Raw genomic sequence first — 10,361 nt, 5'->3', positions numbered from 1 at the left:
GATGACCAAGCTCTTACCTCATATAGTTTCACAACTTTCTGTACAACACAAATAGCCTAGTACTCTAGCATAAGCACTATATAGAGATAAAAAGTGCCAAAGGAATAGCTCAAACAGACAAAGATGCATCTTATCATATAGGCTGCAGTAATTTCCTGGAGAGGGGGCAATGTGCACTTGCCAAGTAAAGATAGTGAGCTAACCAGAGAGGCAGAGACTGAGTTCATTTGGTTCAAATATGAGGATGAGCATTCAAAATGTGATGAAACAGTGAAAAGCAATAGAAATCACAGGCCTAACAGAGAAACTTGGTGCACATGATTGACATAGGTCAAGCACAGTAACTTTGACAATTAAACATGGTTTGAGGCTTTCGGCACAATAAGTTCAACACTTCGACAACTGAAGATATGGTGAGCATAACTACTTTAATGTCTTGATTATTGTAGCATTCTCGGCATATAGCTGTCTCCAAAATAGAAAGCAAGCTAGAGTGCAATATTCTGAGCCTAAGCTGCATTGAAGTGTGAAAAATAACACGGCAACATCTCAGTTTATCTGTAGAAGTAACCAAGCCAAATCCTGAAACGACTTAATATATATGGAGTTGGTCAGCACGTCGAATGACTATCTTGTTGATGCCCATCATGAATTCACAAATGGAGAATCACGTCGACAAACAATTTTGGCTGCCATGCATTAACCCTGCAGTGGAGGCAAATTGAAACCAGCTCCGGTAAGTATTGCAACTTGCAAATGAAGATTTGTTGTATCAGTAAATATTGGTGCCATTCGCAGATCAAATGCAATGAATGCTGATGGAAGAGAGGAATACCAATGTACTTGCCAAACAATATATAGATGGAGCTGAATAATTCGTGCACAACCCAAAATTAAATAAAATTCAAATATGAAACGGTTAACCTAAAAACTATGTTTTGTGCAACTAAATATGGATGCAAAGTAGGAGGGTAAAATCAACATAGAAGATTGCATAAAAAAGGAACTAAGTTAAGGAAGCAAGTAAAGTATTTATGACCCACTACATCGTTCAGCTTCTATTGTATAGAGATATGAGGGTTTGTGCACAAATTAACCAATGACAACAATCTAAAGCATGATAATCACGCCAGGGAAGAAACTTATAAGGATTAACAGTTATATTCTCGAGGAGCATGTTAACCATGCATGGAGAACATATACTCACCAGAGTTAAGACAAACACAAATTCCACGGAAGAATAGGCCCTGAAAATGTCATATAGTTTTGTGCATATATCACTACTTGATGGGTCCTCACGTGACAGCTTCACGGTAACTCTTTCAAGATTTGGTGCAGACTTGAATACCAATTTCAAAAAATCAAACTCATGATCCTCGCCTTCGAAGCCGTCAACTTCCATCTCTTTGAGGGCGGTCACGGACATAGTTTTGGTTTTCCAGTTCATGGGATCACACAAACAATTTGTCAGGCATCTTTCTTTCTGCTAAAACCAAAATCAGGAGTAACTACAAAATTAATGATCAGTGTGTGTGCGCGTGTCTATATATATATATATATATATATATAATAAAATAGAGAATTACCATTGATCTCTGTAAGACGACCTTAAGCCTCTGCATAGCACTATGAATGCAGTTCATCTCAATGAGATGAAACACGAAAGCTCCGAAAACATGCCCAGCTGTTTCAAGATGTAGCTCCAAAACAGAGAATGCATCAACGATATGCTTCTGAATAGCGCAGCTGTCCACTTTGTTGAGAAGCCTATACGATCTCTGGAAAAAGAATAATTTGTCAAGGTATATGTCACATGCATATACAATTTAGTCTGGCTAGCAACTCTAATAAATTATAAAAGAATGGAGACACACTTTGTCGGTATAGGCATGAATGTGTAATGAAGTGGGCTGTCCTTGTCTCTCAGCCGTTTGTAGCCGCAACTTATCGAGGCACCAAAGACCAAAACAAGCTTCACGTACACCAGACACCCTGCCATACAAGCACTGCCACGAGACCTTCTCCATCATTGGTGCCATGACGGAGATGTTCTTATCAATGTAAGAGATCATGGACATCGTCAGTTGCTTAAGCGACGGGGCGACAATGTCGACATTGCGCATCCATTTGTTCTTCACGACAAGCTCCTGCAGCGACGCGGAGTGGACCGTCAGGTCCATGCCTTTAGTCCAAAATTTGGTCAGCTTGATCCTGAGTACGCGCAGGCACGGGCAGCACGGGAGCAATGCATTGAGGTCGACCATGCAGCCCGTGAGGGACAGCGTCTCGAGCACGGGGAACTCGACGCCGGCCGGCACCTTAAAGAAGAAGAGCACGTCCAGCACGATCGAGGTGGCACGGTGGAAGCTTGGCAGCTCGACGTCGTACGTGTTTCGTGTTGATTCAACCGGTAGAGCGAGGACGAACTCCTCGGGCGCGAGCCGCACGGCGGCGCGCAGCAAGGAGCTGACGCGGGAGGCCCGGAGCTGCTCGGGAGGGAGGCGGAAGCCCACTTGGCGACGTGGATCTCGAGGAGGGAGACCTCGGGAGACACGCGGCCGAGCGCCGCTTCGAGCTTGTGGAACGCGACGCCGCGGAGGACGAGCCCTGGTAGGAGGAGGCCGCGCCACCGGCGGGAGAGGACGCTTGTGCGCGCGGCGGCGCGGGCGTAGCCGATGCGGGCGAGGACGAGGCGAAGCAGGTCGTCTGGGAGGGCGCTGATCCGGTCCTGCCCGGAGGAGCGCAGGCGACGCCCTGATCTCAACTTGGCTGGAGGCGGACAAATCCACTTCTCGTCTTAGTAATTCTGGGAGCGTTGATCCGTTATATTCCGTCGCACGATGTGCTAGGGCTCAATTGTTGTTTAGGGTTTGGCTTTGTTGAGGTTAATCCATCGGACGGCCAGCTCCATGTCTCTTTTATTTTTTATTTTTTTGGAGTGCTACACGTCGGCCGGCGGATCTTTTCCGCCTCACGAGCCGTCTGATTGTACGAGGCGAGCTATTCGTTTTTCTTTTGTAATTTCCTGCAACAATGCTTTTGTTGAGAAACCTCTTCTCTAACTTTCTGCAATAAGAGTCATGTTACACGTTGGTCGGCAGATCTTTTAAAAAGATCCACCGCCTCACGAGCCGTCAACTATCCGTTTTTCTTTTGTAATTTTCTGCAATAATGCTTTTGTTGCGAGTCATGTTATAAAAAAGGAAAAGGCTAGTAGTCAACCGATCTTTCCTCTCACATTCACCACATTCTACGCTTGACACACATCTTGATGGGCCAGCGCATCCCTTCTCTCCTTCATCCCTATCTCTAACGAAATGACTGCATATTTTTATATCTTCTATCCATGCGTTGAATCTCATCTGACCACAGAGCGCTCCGTACTGCAGTTCTTGCAACTGAGCACATGTTTTGAAAAGGCGAACCGCAACAAATGGGGTGATGCAGAGACCACGAAGTGCTCTCTCCGTTGCAGCCGTCGGCATTCTTGCAAGTTTTCGCAACAACAGTATTGTTGCGGGAATACATACAAGAAGCTAGAGATGTTGGGTCCTACTGCAATGGAGGTTTTTCAACAAAATTCTTGTTACAGAAAAATAGAGAAGAAGTTTTGCATCAAGGGTCATGTTGCAGAAAAATAAAGAAGAAAAAGTATTGCAATAGGGGTCTTATTGCAGTAAATTAAAGAAGAGAATATTTTGCAACAGAGGTCTTGTTGTAGAAAATTAGAGAAAAAGAGATTTTTATAGGGCTGTGCTACGCGTCGGCCGATGGATAAGTAGAAAACATCCGCCGCCTGGCTGGCCTTTGGATGGATGAGGGGATGGCCATCCGATCTGCCGATCCACGTGCGTCACCTCCCTTTTGCAACTGTTAAACATGTTGTTATGAGGCCTTTGGCCGGACACCTTATGTGTCACGTTGGAATAGCTAGGTAGATATCTGGTGTAGTGTCTCCTTCTATCTCCTGTTAAACCTCATGTAATATCTCCCGCTGGTGAGCCTCGACGCTGCCAATCCTTGTACTCCAAACTGCAATCAATATATACTCATGCAACTCCCGTGTTGGGAGTAGGAACGCTTAACCAGATTTTACATGGTATCAAAGCAACCTCTTCTGCCACATCTAGCTTTCGATCTGCCTGTGCTAAGAACCCTAGCACCTTCCACATACCTGCGCCAAAACCCTAGCATACCTTCCTTCCATCAGCCGCCATGGCTTCCTCCTCCTCTGCCATCAACTCTAGCCTCAACTACAACACCTCCGAACCACTTACGCGAACCAATTACATCCTATGGCGCGCACAGGTAAGATCACAGATCATGGGTGCTGGCCTCTATGGCTACCTAGATCAAACAATTGAAGAACCACAAAAAACCCTCACCACCAAGAACGCCGAAGGGAAGGATCAGGTTGCCTCAAACCCTGCCTACTCCCAATGGCTCATCCAAGACCAACAGATCGTCGCTTACCTCCTCAAAAATCTATCCAAAGAAGTACTTGTCCAAGTTGCTTGGCTTGAAAAATCGCATGCGATATGGACCGCGCTCGGGAACATGTTCTCGGACATGTCTCTCTCGCGCGCGAACAACATACGGGTCGCCATCACCAATGCCCAGAAGGGCTCCCAGACGGCTGCTGCATATTTTGGTCATATGCGGGCCCTCTCCGACGAGCTCGCGGCGGCGGGAAAGTTGATCGGCGAGGATGAGCTGCTCTCCTTCATCATTGTCGGGTTGGACATGGAGTACCAGCCTATCATCTCAGCCCTCGATGCACGAATAGAACCGGTCTCCGTCGACATCCTCTTCTCGATGGTGGCAAATTTCAATCAGTGGGTCGAGATGTTCCATGGTACAAACGGCGGATCCTTCAAATCATCAGCGAACTCTGCATCTCGTGGTCGCCAGGGAAACACCAAAAACTACCAAAACCAGCGGAGTGGTGAAGGTGGTGGTGGATCCCGTGGTGGTGGGGGCCAGTACGGAAGCGGCGGCGGACAGTACGGTGGTGGTGGTGGCTACCACAACGGCAGCAACAACCAGGGTGATGGCGGTGGCTACCACCCAAACAACAGTGGTGGCGGCGGCTATCCTGGCGGCGGCGGCTACCACAACGGTGGTGGTGGCGGCTATCCTGGTGGGGGTGGCGGCTACTACCAGGGTAACCCTCACGGTGGAAACAACAGGCACCCTCCGGCAACAACAATCGGGGGCGCAATTTCCAGGGCTACAAGGGATATGAAGGGAAGTGCCAGATATGTAAAAAGAAAACCACATAGCTAAAGATTGTGATTGGCGCTACGTTGATGACAATTCCCAAAAGAAAAAAGTTGTTGCCGCTGCTGATATGTCATATGGTGTAGATACAAATTGGTATATGGACATAGGTGCCACCAATCACATCACTGGCGAGCTGTACAAGCTGACGATGCATGAGAAATACCATGGCAATGACCAAATCTACACAGCTGCAAATGGTCCAGGTATGGAAATAAGTCATATTGGTAAATCTCATTGGAACCCCACACACAAATCTTGAAATCAATGACATCCTGCATGTTCCTAATGCCTCTAAGAATCTTCTATCTGTCCATCGCATTGCTCTTGATAATAATGTGTTTCTAGAGTTTCACCCTTTCTTCTTTTTGATCAAGGATCAGGTCACGAAGAGAGTTCTTCATAGAGGTGTCTGTGTGCAAGGGCTCTACTCGTTGCTTCCCAAGTATTGCAAATTCAATAAACAAGTCTATGGTGCCATCAAGCATTCTACTGAGAGGTGGCACAGTCAATTAGGTCATCCACCATTTGCTACTGTTCATCCAATTCTTAGTAGGAATAAACTCCCAGTTGATGGTGAGAGAAATTTAGAAACTATTTGTGATTCGTGCCAAAGAGCAAAAAGTCATCAACTACCATATCATGTCTCTACTAGTGTGTCTACAAAACCCTTGCAACTTATTTTTCCGATTATTGGGGTCCAGCACGCACCTCTGTCAGTAGACACTCTTATTACGTGAGCTTCATTGATGATTTTAGCAAATATACTTGGATATATCTTCTTAAAAAGCGTTCAGATGTGTTTCAAGTGTTTCACAACTTCCAAGCCCTCGTTGCACGCAAGTTTGATTGCAAAATCATTGCCATGCAATCAGACTGGGGTGGTGAATATGAAAAATTGAATTCCTTCTTTCAACAAATAGGCATATCTCACCATGTGTCATGCCCTCACGCACACCAACAAAATAGCTCTGCTGAACGTAAGCATAGGCATATTGTTGAAGTAGGATTAGATCTTCTGGCTAATGCCTGCATGCCCCTCAAATTTTGGGATGAAGCTTTTCTTACTGCCGTTCATCTTATTAACATGTGGCCAAGTCGCATTATCTCCAATGAAACTCCCACTGAACGCCTCTTGCATGTCACCCCAGATTATCACACTCTTAGAGTTTTTGGTTGTGCCTGTTGGCCCAACCTTCGGCCCTACAACTCTCCCAAACTTATGTTTCGCTCCAAACAGTGTGTCTTCCTTGGTTATAGTGCTCAGCACAAAGGTGTCAAATGCCTTGATGTATCCACTGGTCGTGTGTACATCTCTTGTGATGTCGTGTTTGACGAAACCTAGTTTCCCTTTGAAAAGATCCATCCTAACGCTGGTGCCCTTCTCAAGAAGGAAACCTTCTTCTTCCTTCTCATCTTCTTGGAGATGAGTGTGTGGGTGTTACTAATGATGATTCCATTATGACTAATTCCTCTGTGGTTCCACATGAGCTCCCTGCTACAGGAACAAAAAGTGCAGACAATGGCGAGAGAATGGTACATTTTTTACCACAAACAGTATGAAGCACCCTCCTAGAATGGCAATAGATCCACCTGAATCTTCCTCGGGATCGGCGCGGCAGCCTGCGCCTGAATCCACTCTGGGATCGCTGCAGCAGTCTGCACCCGCATCAGCCTCGGGACCGGTGGACCGCGTCGACCCTGCCTCCCCCGCTCTATGTCAACCTGTGGCTAGCACGTGTACGTCATGCCAACCTGCACCAGCGGACAACCCGACCGAGCAGGACCCACCCTCCGGGTGCTACGCACCGGCGCCGCACGTCTATACCAGGCGGCTGTCCCGTCCTGCGCCAAGCGGGACCGGCGCTCCACCCGAGCCTGATTTGCTGGGCGTCCCGAGATCTTCTGTGACGTCTCCCTCTTCAGCGCCCTCTGCCTCTGCCACAAACGATCCGGCTGTAGCGGTCGCCTCAGGATCGCTTCGCTCAGCTACGGATCTGGGTGGCTCGCCTATCCAGGAGGCTATAGCCCTCCCGGGATCTTCTGTGCAGTTGTTGCTACCTCGTACACGGCTTCAAACAGGCACGATTCATCCAGTTAATTACAAATCTAAGTATGGCTTGGTTGTGTCTGATACATCTGCAGGAGAACCCCGCACTATTCGTGAGGCGCTTGCTAATCCCAAGTGGAAACATGCCATGGAAGAGGAGTTTGGTGCCCTCCAAAAAAATCATACTTGGCATCTTGTTCCTTCCTCTCCTGGTACAGACCTCATTGATTGCAAGTGGGTGTTCCGTATTAAATGAAGGTCAGATAGTATGATTGATCGTTATAAAGCTCGCCTCATTGCAAAAGGATTCAAGCATAGGTATGGACTTGACTATGAGGACACATTTAGTCCTATTGTTTAATCTGCCACTATTCGCTTGGTTCTTTCCATTGTTGTCTCTCGTGGATGGTGTCTTCGTCATCTAAATGTGCAGAATACATTTCTTCACGGTATTCTGGAAGAGCAAGTATATATGAAACAACCTCCTGGGTTTGAAGATCCGAACAGGCCCTTCCATGTCTGCAGACTTGATAAGTCACTTTATGGTCTAAAACAGGCTCCACGAGCATGGTACTCTCGCTTGAGCTCCAAACTGCAAACTCTTGGTTTTGTTCCTTCTAAGTTTGACACTTCTCTATTTATTTATCAACGTTCCCACACAACTATGTTGATGATATTATTGTCACTAGTTCATCCAATGCGGCAGTCATAGCTCTCTTGAAAGATTTACAGTCAGATTTTTGCTCTAAAAGATCTAGGTGACTTGCACTTCTTTCTTGGCATTGAGGTCAAGAGAAACCAGGAAGGTGGTCTTCATCTTTCTTAGGAAAAATATGCCACTGATCTTTTGAGTAAGGCGGGATTGCAGGGCCGTAAACCATCAACAACACCACTCACTAGTTCATAAAAACTATCTCTTGCAGAGGGCGTACCGTTGAGTCAAGAGGATGGTACCAAATATAGGAGTTTGGTAGGAGCACTTCAGTACTTGACACTCACCAGGCCTGATATTTCATTCGCAATTAATAAAGTGTGTCAGTATCTTCATGCACCTACTTCTACTCATTGGACCACTGCTAAGCGCATACTGAGATATGTAAAGAACACATTAAGCATTGGGTTAACATTCACCAAGTCAACCTCTACACTTGTTAGTGCCTTTTCTGATTCTGATTAGGCAGGTTGCTTGGATGACAGATGGTCTACAGGTGGCTTTGCAGTTTTCTTTGGACCAAACTTAATCTCCTGGTGTGCAAAGAAACTTGCCATAGTATCAAGATCAAGTACTAAGGCAGAATACAAAGCACTAGCTAATGCTACTGCCGAAATTATATGAGTTAAGTCTTTACTGAAAGAACTTGGAATATTTCACAAACAAACTCCATGTCTTTGGTGTGATAATATTAGTGCCACTTATCTCTCTGCAAAACCCTGTTTTTCATGCAAGAACGAAACATATTGATATTGACTACCATTTTGTTAGAGAGAGGGTTGCTAGCAAAGAACTGCAGATTCGGTTCATTCCTTCAAAGGATCAAGGTGCTGATGGGTTTACAAAGGCATTACCAACGGGACCATTCGAAGAGTTTAAGCGTAATCTAAACTTGAGATGTTCATATTAAGGGAGGATGTTAAACATGTTGTTATGATGCCTTTGGCCGGACACCTTATGTGTCACGTTGGAATAGCTAGGTAGATATCTGGTGTAGTATATATCTCCTTCTATCTCCTGTTAAACCTCCTATAATATCTCCTGTTGGTTAGTCTCAACGCTGCCAATCCTTGTACTCCAAGCTACATCAATATATACTCATGCGGCTCCCCTGTTGGGAGTAGGAATGCTTAACCAGATTTTACAGCAACAAGAGCAGCGTTGCGGAAAATGGCCCTACAACAGGATGCTTGCTGCAAAACGTCTGAGGTGTTATTTAGTTTTCTGAAACACATTTTTTGTTTTTGCAACAAAGATCTTGTTGCAGAATTTTTCTACAAGGTCTTGTTGTGGAAATTTTGTAGAAGTTTTTCACAGGAAATATCTTGTTGTAGAATTTTTCCGCAACAGAAGCCTAATTGTAGAAATTTTGCAAAGTTCTTTTCACAACCGAAGCTTGTGAAAGAGACAAAAATCTCTATGTTCGCCGTGAGGATCGTCTTCTCCGGCAACAATATGGCCCACCACCGCCTCGGTTGCATCGCCTCTGTCCACTCCACTACTTCGTCGTGGCCAGGTCCGACGACCAACAAGCGCCAATTGCGATGACAGCTTCCCGGTGTTGCAGCGACAGCAGCTTGCGGTGGCAGCGAGCGGCGCTCTGGCCCACATCACCGGCACCTTGCAGCAATGGGCATGGACCTTCCCAGCACCCGGTGTCGAGTGGTGCCCTGGCCCGCATCACCGGCGCCCTCCAAACACCACTCATCCTAATAGAGGAAAAAGGGACGAGGGTGAAACACATGAGGAAGGGGGCGGGTTTTCCAAGATATTTCTAGAGCAGGATGGGCGCACGTGCGAAGCGTGGCAACCAAAGGAAGCAATCTATGCGAGCGACCAAAATCCGTCTGTTGATTTGTATCGTTGCCCTTCTGTGAAAAAAGGCCGCGCTATGCGTCGGCCGGCGGATAAGTAGAAAACACCCACTGCCCGGTTGGTCGTTGGATGGACGCAAGGATGGTCCAATCTGCCCACCCACTGACCCACGTGTGTCACCTCCCTTTTGCAACAAGAGCAGTGTTGCGGAAAATGGCCCTACAACAGGATGCTTGTTGCAAATAGTCTGAGCTGTTATTTAGTTTTCCGAAACATAGTCCTTTTTTTGCAACATAGATCTTGTTGTGGAAATTTTGTAGAAACTTTTCGCAGGAAAAATCTAGTTGCAAAATTTTTCCGCAACACAGGCCTTGTTGCAGAAATTTTACAAAGTTCATTTAACAATAGAAGCTTATTACAGAGACAAAAATCCCTGCTCGTGTTATGTTCTCCATCAGGCTCGTCTTCTCCAGCGACAATACATCCCTCCATCGCCTCGGCTGC

At 46.3% G+C, this 10,361-nt stretch overlaps 1 protein-coding gene across 1 annotated transcript; it reads right to left on the bottom strand.

The window, feature by feature from the left end:
* Positions 1-1,467: 1,467 nt before the first annotated feature.
* Positions 1,468-3,485, bottom strand: LOC119339521 (F-box/LRR-repeat protein At3g03360-like). Its single transcript, XM_037611547.1, has 5 exons — positions 3,368-3,485; positions 2,543-2,769; positions 1,875-2,486; positions 1,587-1,778; positions 1,468-1,479 (listed from the first exon to the last, which is right to left on the bottom strand). Exons 1-5 carry the CDS (start codon positions 3,483-3,485, stop codon positions 1,468-1,470), a joined length of 1,161 nt encoding a protein of 386 aa, XP_037467444.1.
* Between the last annotated feature and the right edge of the window lie 6,876 nt (positions 3,486-10,361).

The sequence above is a fragment of the Triticum dicoccoides genome, chromosome 7B (genome assembly GCF_002162155.2).
Source record: "Triticum dicoccoides isolate Atlit2015 ecotype Zavitan chromosome 7B, WEW_v2.0, whole genome shotgun sequence".
Classification (NCBI taxonomy): domain Eukaryota; kingdom Viridiplantae; phylum Streptophyta; class Magnoliopsida; order Poales; family Poaceae; genus Triticum; species Triticum dicoccoides.
Note: the sequence above shows the minus strand (reverse complement) of the source record. Positions and strands in the feature narration are given on the sequence as shown.